We start from the raw sequence: 25,526 nt of genomic DNA, 5'->3' as shown, positions 1-25,526 counted from the left end.
TGTCTTACTTGTAACTCCTAATTACTAGATTAGCTTGGAATCTTTAACAATTCCCTTCACTGTGGTAAGTATCTGGAACAGCGATCCCAGATCAGGCTGTATGTGAAAGACCAGGGATCTGGTTGCTGATAATTCACTGGCTCTGAGGCAGAACTTGGAGGTGTCTGACACAGTCTGGAGAGGAAGTAGCTCATTTACACTCTGCCTGTGGTAGCTGCCACAGGCCAGAAAAATGCACCAGAAGACCTGTGTTTGGAGCCCCTCAATATCCCTGACTTACACAGCAACATTTCTCAGGGATACTGAGGTCTGTACCGGTCACTTCTAAATGCTCTTCATAGGTTTTAAAACCAGTATGATGCTTTCTTCAGCAGAGGTGAGTGAGCAGAACAGCTAGTTTGGGTGCTTGACTGATCTTCAAGAAGTACAAAGTATTTGTTCTTGTACAATTGATTTTTTTTTTCCTTTTCTTTGCCAGAGGCATTATGTGACATAGTATCTGGACAGCAGTTTTAACATCTAGGAGTTGTCATCATCTGTCCCAGGACAATCAGAAGATGATAAGGTGTCATTGTCATAACAAATACGGATCTAATAAAACCACAGATAGTCAGAAGGTCTTCTAAAAAGTCAGTGAGAACAGCTATTTGCTCTTTGCGGGCATTCTCTGATGTCACCTATACCAAAATGATAGCAGTGATTTGCAATTAATAATTTGAAGAACATTCAGTACCATTTTTGGATGTTTTGTGTCATTATCTGATGTTAGAGAAGCACCTTAAGATTATTTTAGAGATATTTTGGAAGACATGCTGCTGAAGTGAAACTGGATTAACTTCAAGGACTGATTAGGGACAGGGTAAACAAAACAGAATCCCTAAGATGGATGTTTCACCTTGATTTTGTCAGGGAACAGTGATATCATTATATCATATCATATATCATATCATGCCGGCAGTTATCATCTGACCAGATTTGTTAACATAGTCAATCACAAGAAAGACAGTGTATCTGTACTGTGACCAGCCACAGTCTTCTTGTTCCTGTGAAATACTAGGGGAAGGAGGAAAGTGTTGTGCTCAAGTATTCACACTGATCAAGTTGGATGTTGGATGCCTCCCACTGGTGTTCCTATTTCTATTCTATCTTTTCAGAAAACATCAGGTTTTGCATGTGAAATGAATAAGTGGGTTAGAGCCACTCTAAGTCCAGTAATTTCAGTCATTCAGGGCCGAATGCTTTGTGCTTCTTGTGAGCTCAGAATGTGATATTCACTGCTCCTCCTTCTGGAAATGGTCCAGGTGAGAACTAAAGCCTGTGCAGGTTGATGAAAACCTCAGATATTGGCAGAGGGGCTCACAACCACCCTTCTTCTTTTCTCCTGTGGTAGGGACCAGGCCTGATGCTGGGCAGATGCTGCGACAGTCTACAAATGGCAATGGCAAAGTTACTTAGAGACCAAAAAAATCAAAAGATAGAGGAGAAAGTCTCTTTATGACTTACTGTTGTACACAGACAGCAAATAAATACATAAGTGGACATACAATTATGGTACTTGTGTTTTGAAACTCTTCTCATTCCACATGCTTTTGAAGAATAGAAATGGGAGTTTGAAAAGTTAAACTGTTCTCTTATTTCATTTGATTGTATTTTTCTGTAAAGAAAAACAACATCCAAGACTCTTGGCTTTGGGAAAAGCATCACTGATCATGGGGAATGAAACTGTGAGAGCTGCCATGAATGAGAATTTCTGTTTCATGAAAGAGATTGAGTAGGGGCCTGATTCTGACAAGGTACAAGGCAGGACCATGAAAGGATATGGGAGAAAAGCACTCCAAAAATGGGGTGTCCCAAAAATCTGTCCCAAATAGGGACAGAGCAAAGTGAGATAGCATCAGCTGAGAATATACTGTAAGATGACAAAAAATGTAATAGTGATTAATCTAATTTTCTCTCTAGTCAGAGCAACTAGAGAAAAACAATCTGTAACTCCTGAAGGTGACAAAGCACCAAATTGCTTCCCTGTCCTAGTAATTTCCAGTCCCATTTGCTGTATGACTAAATCACCCCAAGCATCTGCTGTAAAGGTACTTAACTACACTGCGAAGTGCTCGTGCTTACTGAAATGGCGTAGGCGTGGTAAGGAACAGCAAGGAGAGGACACAGCTGGAAAATATCATCATAATGGAGCCCTAAGCAGCAAGTAAGTTGTAAGTTTTAAAAAAGCAGAGTAGCTTAGCAAAATAAGACAAAGAAAAGCTGCCCCAAAATTTTGCCTCTCTGGAGGTGATATTGCAGGCAGGGGAAAAGAATAGTTAGGACAGTGTACTGGTTAGGTTCCTCACTGGCTTGGCCTAAATTTTCCAGAGCAATGGCTTTTGGCCATGTCTGACTTAACGTAGGCTGTGGATTGATCTGTCTTTCTGAAAAACCAGCAGATTTTTGGTAGGAACTAAGTATTTCATTAGGAGATTAATTTCTTTAAGTCTCTGAGCTCAAACTAGCAACTTATCCTGAGGCATTATTGAAGACTTTCCCACAGCAGTGCATGATAAATTTGATTCTGGTCACTGCTTTATTTGGCACCACTGGATGTGGCACCACATGACCACCAAATGTGTAATATTAAGGAGGCTCTAGCCAAGTAATGAAAGGTAGTTAGGAATCTGTATTGACTTTGTGGAATTTTTTCCTTAGTGACTTCTTAATGCATGATTTCCTAGTCTTAATTATAAGGTTGCTTTAGGATAGAAACCACAGTTTTATGAAACAGATCAGGGATAGGAAGACTTAAAGGAATTCAGGCATATATCTATTGCCTAAGGTAAGAACTCATCCTTTCCTGAGAAATGGCCTGGATCTGGCAAACCACATCCTTGTCCACTATTATTTACCTAGAATAATAGAATCATTTAGGTTTGAAAATACCTCTAACATAATTGGTTGCAACCATTCACCTAACATGGATCACAATGTCTTTAAAAAAAAAAAATAGTCCTTACAGTATAGAGCTAAATAACTCTAATGTAGTTTTCAGATGAATTACTAGTCCTTTCATTTCAAAAGGCAGAAACTGATATTGTACAAAAGCTCTAATTAAAATAACAGGACTTGTTAATAACAATATTTGTTTAATTTTGATTTATTTGCTGAACCAGGAAATCAACACACTGGGATATGGTTACATCTTCCTATGTAATGCACTGAATGAGTTTGATAATAGGGACTGGAAGGTGCACAAAATCCACAAGAAATTACTGGCATTTATAGTGCAAAACAAATCTGCATAATTACATAGGTTCTTAGAAAGAGAAAAAACAATCGTCTTATACCTGAGCTGTATCACACAGGCTTTATGATTTTACCCAGTGATTAGCACAGTCAGACCAGTAATTTAGTTGTTTAGCACATCTGGAATTCTCTGCACTTCTGTACATACTTTCAAGTAATGAACTCCCGTTTCCTGGACTCTTGGTAAAAGTAACTTTAAAGAGAAAAATTGAAAGTAAGTAAAATCATGACCGTGCAAGACACACTTCTCACAAGCCATGATTAAGCTACAGTAGGAAGGGTAAGTTTAGGACACAGTTGCTGCTGTATAGCCATGGTCTGAAAGTTTTTCAGGAGCTACACTCTAGAGGTTTTAAGTGCCAGGAGGGACTTCCAGTACCCTGTAGAGAAAGGATCTTTGTTCATAAAGTTGACATGTGCTGGATTCTAGCCAAAGTTGTGTTTGTAGATGTCATGGGCCTTCAGCTCTTTTGATTTAAATGGTTGAGCTTATTGCTGTGCTAAGGGTGATTAATGTTTTAAACAGAAACGGAGACATCGTTCCCTGGTTCGGCCTTCTCCTTTTATTGGCATCTCTGTGGAAGGGCAGGATTCAACTTTTGAAATATTGTGGTGCCTTTCCGTGCATAAATGTGTGCTGTTGAAAACTGGGCTTTGAAAATAAATATTTTCCCCAAAAGGGAGGGTGTGATAGAGAAGGATGGAAACCGACATGCAGCTGGGCAAGGAGCTACTGATGTGGATGCAAACCCCAAGAAAGCTGAGTGAGAGCAAGTGGCCAGTCTGTCCACCTGGAACATACGAAAGCTCTATGAAAGGTCCTGGTGCTCTAAGGTACTGAGCAGCCAGCTACTGATTCCTAGGCCAAGTCTTGTCACTTGCTCTTTACAGAAAAAGAAGTTGACCTGTTTTAACATATATTAACATGATAGTTGGTAGGCTGCTGAGAAATGGGAATCTCTCATCTGGGGAAGTTGCATGTGTGGAGTAAGAGAATCTCTGCTTTGGGTAGCTTTATAAAAAGACAGAGAATGAAGTGCATGTACCAAGGAAGGGGTGACCCACTTTGCAAAGGTACAAAAAAGCAACTGTCTTGTCCCACTTTCATCCTTCAGATTATTTAATCTGATAGGTGCTTTGTTTGTTATTAATATAATTTGAGGTTCCCCTTAACTAAGAGGAACTAACTTATGATTTGTATATTGCTCTGTAAATATGTTCCAGATTGCAAAAGCTAATACTTTTCTTGGTGTCATGCTAGACCAGTTCTCCTTTGCTACCTCAATAAAGACACTCCAACAGCAGCTGTGATATTTTTCCATATTATTAAAGTTCAGTAGTTAAAGCCAAGGTCAGAAGGAGAAGAAAGTACAGCATGTTAGACATTAGTGGCTTTGAAATAGCAAAGGCTGTGAGAGTGCATGCAGATCCAGAGAGGTATGGATGCATGTTTTTTTCTAAAACTCAGGCCCTAAAAATACAATGCAGATTTTTAAAGCATGTGGAGTCACATTTTCAAAGCATCTCTGCATCCACATGCATGAAGACCAGTTACAGTGACCCTTCAGCAGATCAGCAAGGGATCTTTCTACTTCAAGATCAAATTATCTGCATCCTTCACAAATCACATGCTTTATAAGATTTGTTTATTCCTGCGACCTGCTGCTAACCATGCTGATTCTTCAAAACGGGAACGAGCTTTCCAAATGTACTCCTTCTCCTCATATTAATTCTGAGGATTTTAATTGACCTAGAGATCACACTGAAAAACTGTGATCATGACCCAGCATATTCAATTCAGCAGCTAAAATATCCTTTTAGGGATCACCTGTAAGATCACTGTGAGGAAAAGATGCTATGTCACTTTGTTAGACCAAAGATAAGGTTTTCAGAACTCAAGATAATGTAAAAGGGCACAGACCAGCTTTGAGCACTTACTGAAAAAGGGCTGTTTGGGTGCAGAAGCCAAATGAATAAGCAGTCTCCCTGCAAATTTGGAGTGGAGCAAGAAGACAGGGGCAAGGTTTTAAACTAGAAATACTGTGGAAGTGAAATAACAACCCAAATGTAAATGCAGAAGTAGCAGGCAAGTGTGGAAAAAAATGGTATTGGGTAGTCAGAGCAAGAAAGACTTCAAGAATGGTGAAACAAGGTGGAAGAACTCACCTCCAGAGTAAGAAAATGTATTAAGTCTGGGGAATATGCAGGATCAACTGAAACTCTGCACATAGCTGTGAAAAAATAATGCTACTGGAAAACTGAGATGTTGAGGGACATTTCTCACTACCAGAAGCTCCTCAGGAGAAGTTGTATGAAGGAGCCACTTGGATGTAAGAGGCTTCTGTCTGGATGGATGAGAGCTGCTGGAGAGTTTGTGTATCAGCTTCAGTGAAGAGGCCAAAAGGAGTGATTCTATGGTGGAAGTGCATAATAGACCATCCAAAGACAATGGACATGGGGACTTCTTAAAACAACTCAGGGAATCCTCTGTCTCACAAACTCTCATTGCCACTGGGGGCTTGATCTACCCTGATGACTGCTAAAAAGGCAGCACATATATAACGTATAACCAGCGGGGGCACACATTGTGCTTCACTAGCAATGAAAACTGTTTGGGAACATGATAATCAGGGGCAACCTCGGCTGGAGTTATTGTGAAATAGTGAAGCTCAGGACCATTAACTGAGTGAGGACTAAGAACAGCAGAGCATAGACCTTGGATTTCAGGTGAACTGACTTGTCATTTTTGGGGGGAATTAGTAGCTGGGATCCCACCAGGGAATGCTCTGAAAGATAAAGCAGCACATGAAAACTGCAAGGGCTTAAAGCACAGTGCCTCCAAATGGAAGAAATAGGTAAGCACACCAGTAGATGAGTGTGGCTAAACTGTGAACTCATGGTAGGGCTTCAGTGCAGAAGAGATGGGGTTGTGGCAGGCAGAGACAGGCTACAAAATTAAAATTTGGAAGCATTATCTGGTCATTATGGTTGGTGTCAGAAATGTTAAAACTCATTAATTGAGGCTGGTGTGGGAATCAAAGGCAACAGGAAGAGTTTCTATCACTACACAAACACTATACAAACAGCTAAACAAGGCAAACACAGACTTGCTGCTGAAAGGAGGGGATGATTTAGTGACAGTGAACAGTGATTAGGTCAAGACAGTGTATACTTTGCCTCAGTTTGCACCATCAAGGTCTCTGACATCTCTGTGTTTAGAGATGGTTCAAGGATGAGGAACACAGCCAGCAATAGGTAAGGAAGGACTCATGGATTGATTATGAGATCTGAACCTGCCCAAATCCATGGGATAATTGAGAATCCTAAAGGGATCATTGCAAGACCAAGGAGATGGAGAAAGACAGATGTTGCATCCACCTCTCAAAAGGACAATCCAGAGAACAAGACCTTTGTAATTCTGACTCTGTCCCTGGGTAAATCAGGCAGCAAGTCCTCAGCGAATATTTCTGGGCAGTTGAGGAAGAGAGTGGGGACTGGGAACAGCCATCCAATGTTACGTATGGATAAATCATGTCTGACCAACATGATTGCCTTCAATAACAAATTCGAATATTTGCAGAGAATGAGAGAGTAGTGGATGTCATTTACAGCAACTTAAGGAATTCTCTGATAAGCAGAAATTGTCTGTCATTACAACATCAAATTACAACATCCAGAAAAATACATAATTATTCATAACTTTTCTTGGTACAAAGCCTACCTTCTATGATAGAAGACTGTATTAGTAGAAACTGTTCAGATTAAAGCTAGTGGACTTTTACAAATTCTAAATGGGATTTGTTATGTATTATACACAGCAAAGTTATGTCAACAGTAGTTCAAGATGACTTGTGTCTCCTCCCTGCACACAAGTTTCTCTTAGAACTGTTTCTGTCTCCATTGTGTCCCAGGTATATGCTCAGAAAGAGATTTTATTAGTTTTTTTGGAAGTTCCCGTATGACTCAAAGCCAAGAGTCCTGTTGACTTTCACTAAGATGTGTAAGTTTTTGGAGGCTTTCAGAAACTCTTGCCTATGGCTGCCATTGTCCTTACTGTTGCATGCTTATCCTTCCTCAGAGTCAGGTCTAGTCTTAAAGCCTTGAAGAAAGATAATGAAGCTGTCTGAGTAAATGGGTTTTTTTTGTCCTAACCATTATATAATTTTTTTGAGGCTTTCATTATACAATTGTGGGGTGCATCTTCCCTCAGCACCTAAATATATTGTTGACTATTTTGTTCATATCTACTGTCTAGAACGTGTACTTTAGTCATGATTTGTACTCACAGGTCTTTCAGGTAGTGTTCATTCTTTCTTACTTTGTAAAATAGGACAGGTTTATTTTCTCTGCCCTGCAATCAGGCCCCATGAGACCAAGGTAAAGGGGTGGTCCTATAAAAACAGAAGCTGTAACAATGTCTGTCTGGCCCACAATCCCAAGATGATGATCTGTTCCATAGTTTTCAGTACATATTAAAAGTGTTCCAATGATATACTTGAATTCTGACTGCTGTATCCTGACTTGCTCTTCAGATTCAGAGGGAAGGCAGGAAGGATTTGTGTTGTCATAGCAGGGAGGTGGTGTGATACAGAAAAAGAAAAATTAATTTTCTGCAGTGTTGATTCTGTGTCCTCTAAATCCTTGCAGTTACCTGCTTATCTAATATTTTCTGTACCTTTTTGTAACATCGTGTAGGTCCTTTTCATACATGCACATGGTGAAGTCCAGGCTGACATTCCTGACATTGCTGAATGTAAAACTGGAGTAACAAAGAGAGTCATCCTCAAATTGATTTTGAACAGTTCTTGAGAGGCGTCATACACAGTGCACAAAGCAGTGAAAATCAACTTACCTATTAGTGGGACAGAGTCAGAGGTTGCAGGCATGATCTCAGCCACAAGCAGCATGAATACAGTCAGGGAAAGAAGGACAGTGATACCTGGAGGGAGTGAACATATTTGGGAAGAATGAGGAAAATGAACTCTGCAGCTGCTCCTCTGATGTCTTTGTTGTTAAATATAGCACTGTCCTGATATATAGCTAAGCCAAACCCATGACTTCATGTCTGTCAGTGAAGATTAGAACTTCCACAAAGTGTGAGTGTTTTTAGAAGCGACTCTATCTGCTCTCTTTTCACTTTTCTCCAATGCACACAAACTCTTGCTTCTCTCAAAGTAATGGAGAAATCTTTTTTGCTGAATGAAATGAAGCTTGCAAAACTGGTGAACTACAGTGTTTTCCCAAAACATTGCACAAAGCCCAAATGGTTGTTAAGGGCTAGGAGAGACTTGCACAGACAGCAGCCTAAGTTTTGCTATCACATATTATATAACATCCCTCAAAGACATGCAGTCTGTTTTAAAATAAGCTCTTTATTCTATCTGGAAAGGCTTTTGCTAAACCTAACCATCCTGACACTGAGAAATCAAAAGGTCAATGCATGAACATTAGCTCCTATTTTTATGTCAGCATTGTACTTCAGCTCAAATAACTCTTTTCTGTATCCCCATCCTATATTTCATAGACAGCAATTGTACCCCCAATAGCCTGTGTTTTCCTTCTTGTAAGGCAGGCTGCTCAGATACCTTTTTTTTAAACCAAAAAAAGTCCCACCGAGGACACTTCATATGATTAGAAGTCTCTGTCCTCAGACAGAATCATGCACAATTAACTCTTAAAATCTCATCTGGCCTAATCTTGTGTAATTACAGCTCTTCCCTATCTCCTCTTGGAAGGAGACCCTTCCCATTTTTATCAACACACACAACGAACAGTATATCTCATTTAGCCCTTCCATGGCTGTGTTCACAGGGGACATGTGGCTAGGTGTTTTGGGAGCTAATTTTGAAGATGAAAATCTAGTGCCAAGCTGCTGCTTGGCAGCCCTTCACAGCCCTTCACCCTTTGCTTCCTAATATGTTCCATCTGAAAAAGAGAGTCAATGAGCTGTGAAATGCATTGAGATGTACTAAAGTACATAACAACAGGCATTACAGAATATTATCACTACCACCTGTGCCAGCAACAAGTTCAGCTTCCTCTCAGTCCACAAGATATTATATGTGTAGCAGAGGATGTGTAAGTGCCATACACAAAGCTGTTATCCTTGTTCCTGTAAACAAAAAAGTACTTCTATTGCTCTTCTACTGAAATCTTTCTTCATCAAGCACCATAGTGCCATGAGGTATTTATTTTTCTACTTTATAGGATGCTTATAAAACAAATGAATATTTTAGCACTTACCTAAAGAAATCTTCTCCCCTGAATCAGCTGGCAAAAGGAATACAAGCAGTGCTAAGCCAGATATGAGAACACAGGGAATGAGTAAGTTCAAGCCATAATAGAGGGTGCGGCGACGCATGGTGATGGTGTACGTCACATCTGGGTATGGTTCTTTGCAGCATTCATAGTACATCTCATTCCTCTTCCCTGGGACACCTACAGAGAGGGTGATCAGAGCAGTGGGGAGAGGTGCAGGATTCCCAGTTACCTCCCTGGACTGGACTAAGTTTATGAGCAAATGTGTGTCATCTCTGCTATTTTTGGTTCACCTTCTGTGTTTTCTAGGGTTAACTTTCATGCCTTCTGAGTAATTCAAACCTAGCTTAGCTAATAAAGCTCATCTGAGCCAGAACAAAACAGTCCTGGGCATCATAACCTCAGCAATGTGCATTCTGCCTTTCTACATTCTGTGAATGGCAACATACTGTTGATGTGATATTCCCTAGCACATGTAGCAGATTTTCTGCTTGACAAGTACCACTGCTTCTTACTTTTCTGTGATCCTCTATACATATTTGCTCTTTTTTTTTTTGTCAGAAAAAACAGACAGGCTTACTTTTCAAAAAGGTTGCCAAGTTAAGCTCAAAGTCTGTCATATCTGAAGTTTAGAGACATAGCTGTCCAATACAGATGTACTGCAGGGTTGCCCATGGTGATCCCACTGCAGCAGATTGCCTGACATGCTGCATGATGGGACTGCAAGAGCACTGGAAATGTCAGGAGAGATGGAAGAAGTCAGTACCTTGTACCTTTCATGCCAAAATTCCTCACTTCTCTTTTGTTTCTGTGGACATGATAGATGATATGACAATGTATGCATTTTGGCAGAGGCTCAGCAAAGTTTTTTTAAAGGGTATAGCCATGGCTTGCCTGAGGTGCTATTTAATGCTTTTGCTGCATGAGTTAAATAAGTCCCTGTATTGTTCTCCCCGGTCAGGGTTGAAGGCAGATAAACCACAAACTCTTAATCAGATATGCAAAGTTATTGGACAAAAATACCCACTGTAAAGGAGGACTGGGAGGGAGCATTGCTCTGAAATAGCTGGACTTTAGAAGGACTTCACTATGGAGTCTTCTGGCTTCTTATAAAACTGAATATAATTTCTCAGATGCCCTGAATGGTAAAAATACTGCATGCAGCTGGGCCCAATTCTGATTTCCTTGTCTGTATATCCAGACCAGAAGATAAAATGTATTTTTTGTAACCCCTCCTTGCAGTTGTCTAAGTTCCATCAATTTCTGTAACATTGCTTGTGACTTACAGCTACATAAATGAGTTCAAAATAACTTACTAGAAAGTTCTCTGAATAACTAGTTCTGGACATAAGTTCTTTTGAAAATACAGGCATCTTCCAAAGCATAGAAGAGAGACATACTAATCTGTGCATTTTATGAACTGGTAAACACTTTCATGCCTTTCTGGGTGAGGAAGATCCATTTATGTAAAAGTGTTGCTGAAATACCTTTTACACCAATCGATTTTGCTGATGTATTAGAGTAAATGTGATAGTAGTGTTCCATGCACCTACATGAGACACATCCAAGTTTAGTACTGACAAACTGCTCAGATGTGTCAGGACTAGTAGTTTATGTAGTAGTTCATTTATGTAGTCAGTGGCAGGCATTTGCTTCAGAAACAGTGTTTTCAGACACAGTTCAATGAACGTTGCTGAAAGACTGTCTCTGATATGTGATTTTTTTTCCTATTTTTTTACTTCTTCTTAGATCTATATTTTTAATATCTGTATTCCATGTCCAATTGATTGATTATTTCTATATATTTGAAGTTTGCCTTTGAAAATTAAACCATTGAAAATTTGTAGATTGGCAAATTTACCCACTAAATCCCATTCTCCATTTGAGATGTAGTTGGAAATATCAGCCTCAAGCATCTGCAGGTCAATCAACCAGCCACTGTGAGTCCAGGAGCCAAACTTCAAATCACACTTCTGCACATCAAAGGGGAACCAGCGGACATCAATGTAACATGTGCTCTTCAAAATGCCTGTAGATAAAAATCAGTCACAATCAAGCATGTGCAGGGTGCATTTCATCTTACCCTTATCAGTCTCTGATTGTGAGCAAATTTCCTCTTCAAAAATTCTATCTGATATAGTCATGGGGTAACCAAACAAGTACTGCAGGTGGAAGATGCTCCCATGAGCGGAACAACGTCCCTTCCTCCACTAGTGAAGATCTCTCTCACTGCATCTTTGAGGAAGGTTGCCTGGGACACTGTGGCCATCCAGGAGCAGCCCAGCCTGTTTCCCAGTGTCAGCTGGCCCTGGCAGATTATAGGCAGTGTTGCTTGGTCTGACAGGGACAAAGAGTATGCCCCAGGGATTTAATGTGCTGTGACCAGCTCTTTAAAAGGAGTTCCTGGACAGGCCATGCCTCAGACCCACAGTCCTTTGAAAACACATTGTAGACCTAAACCTTGCTCACTGCTGGCCTTTATCATCTGTGTGGTAACTGAGCCTTGAATTTAACTCTGGATGTGCCTAGTTCATGGTCTGGGATGCTTTATGGGGTCTAATGGGTAGGGAGCAACAAGGGAGCAGCCATCACGGAAGTCATTGCTGATCCCCACTGGGCCCTGTGGACCTGCTTGGGAACAGTGCTATGCTATGACACGAAGTCTAGGAATTTTTTGTCCACCACAGTGAGCAACTGTGGGATAGCCTCTGTGTTCGCTGGTCAGTCCTTGGATACTGGACCATGCAGACATGGAATCAGCAGCACAGATTAAAAGAGACTGAGCCTAGGGCCCAACTGGGTGAAACCAATCCCGGTTTGTCTTTCACCTGGATTTTTAGCCTCAGCCTGACAAGAAGGCTTCAATGCTGAGCGAGTGCTGCTCTTGGGGTCACCTCTGCTCACACACCTCTCCACACAACAGAGACCCAGCTGGACTGCACATGAAACATGATGACATGTTGCACAACACCTTAGGTGGGACTCTGGATGTTCTGAACAAACTGCTCAGGAGAACATTTTACTACTTCATAAAGGCTGCTGATAATGGACTTAAATTTTCTTAGTGGGTCTGTCCCACTATTAGACTGGTTGCAAAATTTCCACAGATGGCTTTTAAACACCTTGGTTTCATTCATGAAGGAAACCTGCTTGAAATTACTTGATTAAAAGTAAACAAAGACTCTCTGTGCCCTACCTGGAGGAATATATTGGCAGGATCCAGAGTAGTTCACCAGCACATTTGTGTGAAATGTTGCATCAAATCTTTCATCTGCACTGTAACACAGTATAAAAAAAAAAAAAAAAAAAAAAAAAAAAAAAAAAAAAAACAGAGCAAAATAAAGAAAAAGCAAGCTGATGTGTGAGTAAAGATTTAACTGTCAACATAGAAATAACCTTTTGGCTGAATTAATTTCCTACATCTGGGTGAAGTATCTACTCTTGATAAATATTTCAGTTCCTCCTAGTTGCTGTCAGCCTACACCTGGGCAGGCTGCTTGCATGCAGCAATATTCTCAAAGAGGTGAGAGGCAGAGTGTTGCATGTCTCAGAAAAAAGGCAGGAGGAAAAGACGCAAAAGTGTCACATTAGCTGTATCCAAAAACTGGACAGTTGGGACAACGAGGTTTTTCTAGGGGACCTGTCAAAATGAGGCAACTCACCACATAAATCAGGTTATCTGTTACCTTTCCCAGATACCTGTTCTAACAGATAAATTGTAACTGCAATGGTGGTCTGATATAACAATTCTGCAGTCTCCTGAGATGCAGAGAGGACAAGAGTTTGCTTCTAGCATTGGAAGAAACCACTGGAGAGAAGCTATTTTAGGGGCTTGTAGGAGGAGATTCATTGAAACTCCAAGAGCAAAAGGGACCAAGAAAAGAGAATTTCTTTACTATTACAACAATTCTGAGAAAATTAAAGGGGTAATGAGCCAGACAAGGACACGGTTCTTCAAAGAAGCAGGTCTGGGAGCTTGTTCCAGAGGGTCTCTTAGGAAGAGATTAACCACAGAGGGATCCCCTGGTTTATAGAGCCTTTCCTGTAGTGGCTATGTGTAGGTCTATATCGCATGACTACACCATCCTACATACCCTGTCTTTTAACCAGATTTTAAAAATTCAGAGCCTCCATTACTCTTCTGATCTGCTCTTTATCCATGTCTTGAGTCCTCAGTCCTCAGTATTGTCCCCAACACAAAACAAAGGGGATGACATGGAAAAGCCTAAGTCCAGAAAGAATGATAATTATCAAAGACATAAAAGCCAACAAAAAGGGGTTTTATAAGTAGAAAGGGACGAGGACAAGAGGAAAGGAAGGGAAAAAAACAACAGGGTGCAGAGAGCTGCAGTATCCTGCACCCTGCGTGCCTCACTCTTTGCAACTCATTCTCACAGTGTCAGGAGTCCACGGCAGAACAGGGGATGAAAAGGTTAAGGAAATGTAGATAAGACAGATTCTACTCAGCAGAGCTGATGAAATTTACTCTTGAGAACTGAAAGGATGGGTTGAAATACCCTCCAAAGCATTAACAATTATCTGTGAGAGCTTGTGGAGAAGAGGGAAGGGCATGGTGAATTAGGGGAGATCAAAGAGAATTCTGACTTCTTTTAAAGGTGAAATTATAGACATATCAGCCTAACTTCAAAGAAAATGGGGTGAAACATCTGGCAAAGATTTGTGAAGGGCCAACTGCATCAAATCAATCTAATTTTCTTACTAAGAGGAGGCTGGTATCTATCTGAATTTCAGCATTTTCTTATAAATTATAGTAATATGGACCAAGCTGTATGCCTCATTTTTAGAGATAGAAAAGGAATAAAGAGACAGTAAGAAGCAAAGCTGAAGTAAAGAAGAACGCTTAAACAATCTAGGTCTCTCCAGGCCTCCTTTGGATATCTTGTAGCGAGGGTTTAGAATGGAATATAGATCGTGGTGAACTCTGGAAACTAACAAAATGAAATTTAATCTAGGTAATTAGAAAGTATTACCCTGAAAACTGTCAGAGAAAAACATAACAGGGAAAATCTAGTAAGACAGCAGAGCTGAATGATAACATCTGGGGTTTGCATTAGATCAAAAAATAAGTCCAGAATTAAGATATTAGAGAAAACCCCAAATCCCCTTCTCCTGGAAAGCATTAAGGAAACAGATGTCTAGAAAGTTTCCACTTCATTCAACACTGCAGCAATGCTGTCTAGAGAGCTAGATTCATCTCTGTAGAGGGAAAAACAGATTAGAGAATGTTAAGAGTAGAAGAAGAATGACAGAGAGTTTTAGAAAATATGTGAAAACAAAAGTGAGATGAAAATCCATTTGTTTACTTCAATCAGAAACACTATGACATATATAGGACAGTAGTTCTCCTGCAGATATGGTAATTTTGAAGAGACTGTAATAGTTTTCTCTCTGTGTTCACTGAGAAAAAGCCAAAGAAGACATCCGCGGAACTACAGGGAACTACAGCAAGTAAGAATAGACTGGCTATTAGAAAAATCTGTTATCTGATGCTTGCTTGTTTTCGTTACTCTTAAGAGTAAGACCAAATCCATAGAGAGCAAAAGGCGCATAGTATCAGTGAATCATGGCTGATTTTCAGCACATATTTCTATTTTCCTACCAGCCATTTTACATCTTGCTTACCTGTTATACAGAAGAATGTCTGGTACCCAAATCTGGTCGGCAGGAAATCGCAAGTTCTGCACTCCTGGGTATTCATATTGATCCCAAGACAAGTAAACATCAACCCAGGACTGTTAACAAACACATACATCAGATTATATGAGCTTTTAAAAGTCCTCTAAATTCTTTGGAATATTATGGAACAGAATAGATTTTGCCAATAGCAATTGCCACAGTATGATAATAGTTAAATTCTCAGTTTTAATTATTAAGAAAGGCTGGCATATATAGAGAAAATAACAATGTGACTACTGAGGACAGTGTTTAGCTCTTCATCTTGTGGCCAGAAGTCAGGCATCCCAAACCTTTCCTGGTGGGCTGGCAGAACTACTGGCAGTAGGCACCTCCATGAGCTCTGCTGGTTCTGAAGTGAATTGGTTTTTGAGGTAGTTAGTGGTAGGTGGACCATGGTCTGAGACTCTCCATTGGGTGGAAATAATTTAATCTATTACAAAGGTTGGGTGACTCTTTTACTAACCACCTTGCCATGAGAGGTAGGCAAATGAACTTCATACACCAAGGGGCTGTTTCTGATCCCATCTTCTCCACCTCAACACAGTTAATTCGAGAAAGGTGCAGGAACAGCTTTTGGAAAGAACCTTCTGACTTTCAATGAAGCTCAATGGGAGGCTTGCAAGGGAAACCTTAATCACTGGAACATCTCTGTGGAACATCTGAACCTGTGGAACATCTCTGCAAGGCACAGGACACCCACAGGCTCTGACCTAACAATCCTGTAGTCATACAGGTTAGGTCTGGGTTAGTTTTTGCAATATAAAAATGCTCATTTCTGCTGCAAATCCCAGCAGGTAGCTGAGGAAGAAACAGCCTGCTCAGCTGAACATATTAATATAAGATAGTGTTTGGCTGTGAAAATCAAAGTGGAATTAGTTTAATCATTCAAGTCTCCCACTGGTTTTTCCTTCAAGAACTGCTTCTTTCCTGACCACAAGCCCTTAAGGAGATCTGTTTGTGCAGCATAAAAAAAACACTGTATCCCTCACCATAGGCAGCCAGGCAGACCTGATAGGAAATTCCGTCCTGCAAAGGAGGTCCCTTCCCCTAGTGAAGGTCAGTTTTGCTCATTCTGTGTGAGCATGCAGGTGAATCCTCAGCTGGAGCAGGTTGCAGAAGAGGGAGGAGGAATGTTTATGTAAGAGGTTTGTAAAGCATGAGGGAAGGCAATATTCCAGAAAGCTGCCTGGGTGCTGCCAGCAGCAAAGCAGCATCAGGCCCTCTGTGGTCCCTGGACTACCCACCACCCCCTATGAGTAGTCTGCGTGTGGTCTAGTGACCACATCTGTGTTCAGGGACAGATGCCCTGGCTCCCCATTTCAGGCAGAGATGGGATTTTCCCAGAAGTGTCAAGTGCAGGTGCCTGTCTTACTGGGTGTTTGGCTTGTTCATAAGTCCCCATCACTGGTTATGGAAAGGGCCTTGAGCCCCTTGAAGATTCTCTTCTTAGCTATGACTCTTCTTAGCTTAGTCCCTAACTCTGGACTCTTTGTTACAAGACCACTACATCCACTGGCAAAACACGATCAAAAGGTCAACAGGTCTGTCCAAAGGATTAGTGTAGTCTCCTGAATTTAATTTTCAATTCTAAAAGGAGCACTAGGGAAATTTTAAAGGACTCAAAATGCCTTCTTGTATTGCATTATACATGAGCTATAAAATAGAAGTCTTGCTTTTCTGCTAAGAAATCACATTCAGTAGTTTTCAATTAGAGTTTCTTTACTGACAGAGGTTACTCACCATCTGCAGCCAAGCATTGGTGATCAACACCTGATTCTTCTCATCCTTTGAACAAAAGAGGGGAGGAAAGAAAAGACAGGAGAAAAAGGAGTGAAACAGTTTGATGAGAGATGGAAGAGTTTCTGTGTCTTTTAGAGAATCCAGACTTTTGGGGTACATAAACCAAACTCCATGGAGTAGATTGTGAGCTCACTGGAGCACCACTATTTGGCCCAGACAATAGTGGCTCTTCTTCTTATCCTTTAAACTACAGACTCCCTGTTTATCATAACTGATCAACAATAGAAAGGAAAGTAATAGATGATTTCTCTTATTTTTCTGGGGATGAACTCCTTACCAAGTTTTACCTTCTAGCTACTTGCTCAAAACAAGATGCTCTCCACTAGCACACTGTGTATCATAGTTGGAGAGATTTTATGTTGTATTTGCTGCCACTGCAAAGCAATGGTGAAATAATGCTGGAAGTGCTGTCCTTTTCAAGTGCTATTGCTATGTAACTTAGGTCTGGCTAAAGGAAAGAAAGGGCTGGCCTTGGACAGAAGCTATCACTTGGCTAAAAGGACACAAATGCTGTGTGAGAGGGAGCTCACACAACGCCTGCATAGAGCAGGAGTCTGCAGGTTCATTCCTGCATGCAGAGACCATGGGGAAGAATCTCTTATAACAGAACCAAAGATGCTCTCACAACATAGTTGGTGCCCAAGTTTTTTGGGGAGTCACAAGGTGTCCAGTTTTCTGCAGTTACTCTACAGGTGCAGGACCCTGCACCCTGGGGATGGAGAAGCAGGGCTGTAGAGTCACTGTGGTGCAGATACACAGGTACGCAAACACCACCATAGCCACGCCCTGCACTTCCCAGGAGCTGAGGCTGTGCTGCTCAGGGGGACTGGCTCACTGCATGCACACACTGTCCCTGTGTGTGTCTATGCCCTAGGAAGCTTACATGGTTGTCTGCAGTGTTTCAGGTGGTAGACATTGCAATTGCAAGCTGCTTGGTAGGCATTTAACCATAGAAAGAGTTTCCCAGACTTGTATGCCCTCTCTGGTCATGTCCTTATTGCAGTACTTACTCTCTAATAAGGTAGAAAAACCTAAACTCCCTTATTCACAAATAATGAGGTCTGCTTGAGGTCTGCTCACCTCAAGCTACATTCATTCTGCCTTTCCTCCTCTCCTCCCTTCCTGAACCTTGTCTGTAGCATGATCTCCTCTTCTTACATTTGGATTGTTGGAGCTCCAGAAATACCACAACCTAGAAAGGGAGTATCATGTTTTGATGCTGGCGCAATGCCAGCAGCCCCATGAAAATGCACCTTCCCCAATAAGTGCTGTGAGATGTGATCAGGAACAGAGCAGAGCAGGCCCAAGCTTAGAAATAAAAGAATTTTATTAACCTACTACTATGATAAAAGACATACACTAAATCCAGAATGAAAGCCCTCCAAAACACTCCTCTTCCACCCACCCAAACTCCAATAAACCACAATGAGATCCAACTTGGACCCTCAATCAAGGCATGACCCTTCAGATAATCAATACTCAGTCCCTCAAGGGAGAGAGGAGTCTCTCTTGCATCATAGACCCCCAGGAAACACAATTGCCACCTCTTGTGTTTCCATGTCACACATGGCACTGCCCGGAGAAAATCTGCCATGGTGACACTCTCCTTTCCATGTCACAGTGCTCTCACCACCGTGCATGGACAGACTGCTCATAGGGCTACTTTAAGGATGCTTTGCCAAGGACCTAAAGAAAAACAGTTCAGTTTCTCATTTTGGGACCACAGTCCTCCCCATTTTCTTCCTCCCCTTGGGCCGAGGGTCCAACAGTTTCTCCTTTTATTGGGACAATCCCCCCCATTTCCTCCTCCCCTGGGGCCGAGGGTCTCAAGAACAGAGATCATCTTCTTCCTGAAGACAGAGGGCATCACCACACCCTCTTCTTCCTGAAGACACCACACCCTCCTCAACTCTTCTCTGTTCACTCCATTCCTGTGTAGGAGTCGCTGAAGCAGGTCTCTTCGCTCACCATTGCATCCCCCTAAAAATACAGTCTCTATTGCAGGAGGAATTGGTTCAGTCTATGGCCAACAAGAAAAGTCCAGCCAAAAGCTACTCCATCATCTCCTCCCACCTAAAAATTTCTTCTTCTAACATCTCAGGTCCCAGAGTGTCTCTCTTCTCTTTCAAATCGAGGAGGAGTAACATTTTGCAAACTTTCATTTCCCAGTAAAGTGTTAAAAGTCTCGGACTCCTCGGATGGCTGAAATCTCTGCCCAGGACTCCAACTCCCACAGCTGGGGACTTTCCCCCCCACCTTCTCCTTCTCCTCTGCCAGCAAATTCCAGGTGCAGTCAGGCTCTCTGTCTCTTTCCCTCTGGGGGTGGGAACAAAGGCATCTCCGTTTCTCTCCACCCTTCCGTCCGCAGGGGGCCCGCCTGGTTCCAGTCCTTCAGCCCCTGGCCCACCTCTACCAGGCCACATGGCTTCCCCTTCCCCACCCAGCCCGTGGCTGGGCAGGGGAGCTCTGCACCAGAACCAAAGACAGAATTCGCCTGGGAGTTCTTGCTTTTAACCCCCTGTGTTCTCAGAGGTGTGTCCATGCCCTCAGTGGTCACTCCAAGTGCCAATATCCAAACCTGACCACTGACTGGTTTGACCCAAACTTCCTGAGAAAATTCACTTCTGTGTCAAACCACGACAGGGAGACATCATTGACCTGGAGGATTCCTGATTGTTTTGGCACTGTGGTGAGAGTTAGGCTCTGCAACCAGGCTCCTGTCTCCAGGAAAGGTAAACTTCAGACATGAAACAGGTCTTTGCCATAGTGATCCACACAAAACTGTCTACCACACTACCTCCTCTTGAGTCCCTTTAGATCTGACTGCACTGCTTCTGCTGCTATGAGATGCCACACAAATATCTGACGTGATTTTATATTGTTATACTGATCATATATTTCTCTTTCTCCTCTCTGCTGCTCCAGCAAATGTACTCCTCTCTCTATGCAAACTACAACCCACCTCCAGAGGCCTGGTCCTTCTGCACCCCCTATTGTTCCCTTGGTTGCTGTGGTTGAAGCACTTGTAAGAAAATCTGCAGAAAAATAAGAAAAGGACTGGGCTAGTTGAGACAAGTTTTTTAGATGCTGAAGGATTCAAACACCATCTTGAAAAATAAAATTCTAAAGTAAAGAATAACCTCAGAGCTGGTAATTGATAGAGTCATCAGAGCTATCTGTGTCCACTCACCTGTAAAATGAAAGCAACCCAGAAACACAGCGGTTGTGTCCCAGGGATCATCAGAGGCTAGCTATCAGCCCATCTGACTGATGCATTCCTGGCCACCAATGACTCCTGAGGTGTCCTGTAGGGCTGGCAAGCATGATGGTCATCTGAACTGCACATGAAGTACTAACAATATTTTGTGTTGTTACCAAATACTGTTTTATACTTGTAAGCTGCGCATGTCCTCCTAACAAGACTTTCTGTGTAGTGTTAAAAGACCTTGAACAACATGATTAAAAAGCTGGTCAGCAACAATCAGCCAATTCCATTGCTGTACAAAACTAAGGATTTTCCCCATCCACACTGAAACCTACAGGCAAGGGAAGAGGGAACATTCCTCATTTTGTCATCTACCTATGTAAACCTCACAGGAATGCATTAAAGGCCAATGTACAACCGTGAGGCTGGGTGTTTCCAGCGTATGCAGATACCTTCCATCAGGTGCCTTTCATATATGGTTCTGATTTACAAGGAAACTAATTTTTTTCTGGCACAGCAAGTTTATACTTGACAGCTTGCAGAGGAAGATATCTCAGGCTGATTTCTGTATTTCACAAAACAGTTTGTTGTCCTTATCTGTTTTTCTGTGTGTCAGATACTAACGATCTGGCTAACCAGCTTTGATTCCAAACAATTAATCAGCCAGGTATTTCACATAGCATTAAATTTACTGTCTGGGGTCTGCTTTGCCTGCTTTTCACAGGGCTACTGTGCTTAGATATGTTTTGTAGCCAAAGCAAAACTTACAGTTTTGAGTTCTGAAATGCTTATGTAGAGAGCGACAATGCTCTTCCTTGTCTGGTGTTTAGATAGCTGCAAAACCACAAGGTCTAACTGGGGCTTTGGGCTACTTATGTCTGTCTTAGCTTGAGTGAAAAAAAAGTCACTTCAGAATGTTTTCTTGGCCATTCAGAGACTATTCTCATACTTGCCTTCAGGCTGCTGAGCTCTTAAATGGCATCTGACATTTTGGCAAAACACAGAAAATGCTTCCATATGTAGGCCTGGTCAACAGATGCAGCCTGATAGGTCCTTCTCATTGCACAACAGAGCAAAACATTTTTCAAAAAAGGATCTGAGTTTTCCAAAAGCACCTGGTTTGCAGAAGCAGCAAAGCTGACTTTACACTGGACAGGCATTTGTCCAGGTGTAGCTCTCCTGCTAAGTCCTTTCTAGAGAAGGACCCTGAGGAAAAAGTGCCTGCTGGGGCTGCCAAGGAGATGAGGGCCATGGGAACCTTGAGTCTGAGTCCACCCCCTGTTACAGTGAGAGGCATTTCAGAGTTGAGGTGTTTATGGAGCTTTCCATCTTTGTGGTGGTCTACTGAGCCATGTAGCTTTGCATTCTCTAAGGAAATACTTTGGCCTTTGCAGTGGGCTGGTTACCTTGCCTTTCCAGAGCTGCAGAAGAATTACAGCTCTTGCCATCTTCATCACGACCTGTGTGCTGTATGCACCTCTAAAATACCTCAGCACAGAAGGGACTGTATTTTTCTGTTACATGGACACTCACAAACAAATAACCTGGAGAACATGTGTACTTTACTCTGTCTCAGGAGATAACTGGTCACTTAGCTTTGCCTAAGTTAAAAGGTAATTATTGAGCTTGGAAAGTGCTGGAGGCAGTTCCCTCATTCTGTGTCGATGGTTTATGCAGAGGAGTTTAAAGGTTAGTTGAGAGGATGCCTTTCCTCCCAGAAGAAAACTTGAATAATCTATCACACTGATTTTTCTGTTCAAGATTCTTATCTTGGCACTGTCAGCCTTGGGGATGACCTTCCCTCTGCATTGGCCAGCTCTCAGCTCCCATCTTTTTGTGCAGTAAAGCATTAAAAGCAGCCCTGAAAAGATTCTGGGTGAGACTGAAAATTATTAGCTCCCAGAGGTGCTTTTCCATCATTCTCCTGGCAGTTCTCCTGGTTCGCAAATGTTCAGGTCAGACAAATTTGCTTCTAGTATTTAAAAATGCTGGAAAAGCTGTGGTCACTAGTGAGTGCAACACTTGTTCTCTAAATCCTTCCTGGATTTATCTGGGTCATTTTCTGCCCTTTCTATCTCTAGCCTGACTCCAGTTAATCCCCTGCCCTGGATATCTGCTTATTCCTACAGCCACCTTTGACCCATGTCAAGTGACAGTTTGCTTTGTTCTGGTGCACATGCTGTGACATGTGAATGTTTTAGTTTGGTTTTCTTTTCCCTGCCCTAAAGTCAAAGCTTACAATGTATGTACATCTGCCTGCATTGTGCACCACTGCCTGTCAACAGATTCTCCCTTGCCAGGTCAACATCTAAATAAAATATAATTGCCCTTAGCCACATAATTACCTGGGTCATATCACCTGAACAAATAAACCCAAAGCCCTTCCTGGTTCAGTAGTCATATCATAGGATTACATGTCATCTATGTAGCAAGGCATTTGTTGCCAGGTTATCAGCAGGAGTCATTAATTCTTGCCTTCTCACAGAGCCACAAAAGTGGGAGTTGAATCAGTCACTGAATTATTTCAAGACGATGATCAGAAAAGTCCCTAATTGAACAGATGACTCTCAGTGGTCATGTGCAACTACTTTGGTACTATTTCAGGTAATTTAAACTTTTTTTTCCTAATGTTTTTGTACCTGAAGATGAGAAGGGAAACAGTCAAGTGACATGAAAATATTAACATGGAGACTTGGAAAGTTTTGTTAGCAGAGACACTGCTCTTTGAGTGGGATCTTATTCAAAATATCCAAATTAATTGATCAAGCTTTCAAATGCTTTTATGCTCAATCTACAACTGCACAAGCACTCCTTTCCATTGCTGAGCCACCAATCTGCCCACAGTTTTCAGCCGATTATTTAAAACTCAGCTCAAATGCATTGAATGGTTGAAGGCTCACAGAACCAGTAATTTTGAGGAGTGCCCAGGTTGCCCTGGCAACATTCAAGCGATAGCTGGACAGCCTTTGTATTTCAGGGCTCCAATTAAAAACCTGAAATAAACCTTTTCATGGTAACATCAACTATGTAGGGATAACTTAAGTTTAAATACTTCATCTCAATCCCTTTAACAAAGCACCCTCAGGAGGAAGATGGAAATCAGACAGGAGTGCCCAGAGTTAAGGTGAAAGACTGGGGAGAAATACAAAAATACAAATGAATAACAAAAGAACAAAAACTTGCTGAGTATTTTGTTGCCCATCAAGATGAAGATACATCTGGGCAAGTGCTCATAGCTGGACATCTTCGTTGCTCAGGATTTCCTCCTATGAATGGTTGGAAGTGATGTCTAATAAGTGTTTTGAATCACACTCCCATCTGATGCCACTGGCTTCTCCTTGAGGTCATGCTTCTCCTTGGCTTCCCTCCTGTCTTGAAGAGGACTGTGTTCTTTCACTGTTGACAAGAAGTGCAATCTGCCTTTGGTCTTTCCACTGTGTAGCAGCTATTACAAAAGCAGTGTAGTAGTCTGTGTAGGCTGTGTGGTCCCACTGTCTTTAACCACCTGCATTCTTCTCCCCCCAGTTTGGGGGAGTGCCATTGCATCTCTATCTGCTGCTTTCAGCAGAGTCTATTCACTTATTTTTGAAACAGGAACTTTAAGTATTGGAGGTTTTGGCCCCTGTCAGATCACACTCTTCTCCTTACAAGCCCCTGAGCCAGGAGCAATCACTTGTGGTGACAGTGGAGAGTTTAAGAAAAAACTGTACTCAGAGAAGCACAGCACTGAAAGAAGGACTGTGCCAGGGAAGCCAGCAAACACAGGGATACCAGCCATATTCGTTAGGCTGTGTAATGCATGGTTACCAAAAGTCCTCAGGAGGTATTCCTTGTGAAAGCCTTGGCTTCCTGTATGTCAGAGACCAACCAGACATGGATGTTAAATGCAAAGGCCTGGATACCAAGCCACTGCAGCAAGTACTGAACCCATGCATTCCCCAAAGATGAGAGTAGGAGTAAGAAATAAGGGAAAAAATGCCAGTTCCTGTTGCCAGTTAGGGCCTCAGAGTAGGCAGCCCTCCCATTCACTGGCACAACTGGTGACTGAGAGTCTCCCAAGCCTACTTGATTTGTGTCTTACTTTCCTTACCCCCCAGCATTTTCCAATTTCCATTGTGGTGAAAAAGGCAGTCTTGTTCTTGCTCTGCACATGCAACATGACTTCCAACTAATGCCTGGGGCTGTAGGTACTTGACTTAGGAAACTAATTTTATTTTTCTAGTTTGTGGTTTTTCACTAGTCCCTGAAGATTTGGACTGGTGTGAACTGTGACACAATGTAGCCTCACAGGTCTTGAGTGGGTTTGATTTCAAGTTCCTCCACAAAGACCTGCAAATCACAGGACTCCCTGCATCCAGACTTCTATGGGATCCTGGGAAGAGTGAAGCCACCAGCTTTGTCCCTCTATTTCAGAGATAATTCTCATGGAAACCCCAGAAGCTAGGTCAGAGCGCCTCACAAGGCCTTCCAGCACAGTGCTGATCTCTAACTGCTTGGATAAACTCACATACATGCTTAGTTCCTGGGGGAAAGGGTGTTATGTCACCATACAAAAGCTGTCAGTCCTCCCTTAAAATCCCAAAATATCCATACATAGCATGTAGGTGGTTTTTATATTCTTCAGGGTGGATACCTCCTCCTGAAATAACCCTCCATGTATTTTGTGCACAGTTGGCAGGTGTTTCAAACAAACAGGATTAGACACAAATCTTTATTCTAGGATATTAATTATTAATTGTCTTTTTCAGCATTTGAAATCACAAGGAAAACAGCAGAAGGATGGTTGAGAAAGTCAACCCTAAGTACTTATTCAAGACTCACACTAAGTCTATCTGCTAGGTTCCCTTTGACTTTTCTTTGTATATTTGCATGCTGGTGTGACAGCACAGCAAAAAATAAGGGAATGTAGGTATGTTCCAAAGCTCAAGTGACCTCTTAAAGCCTGTGATTAGGGATAGAAAATGGAGGGAAAGGTTTTCACTCAGGAGCTGAACTCTCTGTCTCTCAGGATTTACCCTCAGACAACTCAGAGAAACTAAGAAATATTAGGTTCAAGATCACCCCAACAGCTTTGGCTTAACTGTTTTATTGCAAATCTTTGATGCCTCAGATTAGTTATCCAAAATTAAGGAATATATATGAGCTCAAGATTGAAATTCCTACATCTACAAACAACAGAGTACAGTCTTTTCATCAGTCAGATAGAAAATTGTTTAATTATAATGAAATGCCCAAGCTGGATGACCACAACCAAATATCTCAGAAGGAAATCAGC

At 41.8% G+C, this 25,526-nt stretch overlaps 1 protein-coding gene across 7 annotated transcripts in view; it reads right to left on the bottom strand.

Moving 5' to 3' along the window:
• Nucleotides 1-25,526, bottom strand: part of LOC137464419 (neuronal acetylcholine receptor subunit alpha-7-like) — a 60,065-nt gene that overhangs the window by 10,810 nt on the left and 23,729 nt on the right. For 2 of the 7 annotated variants that reach the window (XM_068175747.1, XM_068175746.1), the window contains exons 4-10: nt 20,237-20,359; nt 16,987-17,031; nt 15,193-15,302; nt 12,746-12,825; nt 11,411-11,578; nt 9,535-9,729; nt 8,144-8,230 (exon numbers count right to left, since the gene is read on the bottom strand). In XM_068175747.1, the coding sequence (XP_068031848.1) occupies nt 8,144-8,230; nt 9,535-9,729; nt 11,411-11,578; nt 12,746-12,825; nt 15,193-15,302; nt 16,987-17,031; nt 20,237-20,287 (736 nt within the window). In that variant the 5' untranslated portion in view covers nt 20,288-20,359. Of the gene's footprint in view, nt 1-8,143; nt 8,231-9,534; nt 9,730-11,410; nt 11,579-12,377; nt 12,466-12,745; nt 12,826-12,969; nt 13,206-15,192; nt 15,303-16,986; nt 17,032-18,126; nt 18,239-20,236; nt 20,360-25,526 lie in introns of those variants that run through there. The other 5 variants (XM_068175744.1, XM_068175745.1, XM_068175748.1 and 2 more) reach the window with 4 other exon arrangements.

The sequence above is a fragment of the Anomalospiza imberbis genome, chromosome Z (genome assembly GCF_031753505.1).
Source record: "Anomalospiza imberbis isolate Cuckoo-Finch-1a 21T00152 chromosome Z, ASM3175350v1, whole genome shotgun sequence".
NCBI lineage: Eukaryota > Metazoa > Chordata > Aves > Passeriformes > Viduidae > Anomalospiza > Anomalospiza imberbis.
This window is presented reverse-complemented; position numbering and strand designations above follow the sequence as displayed.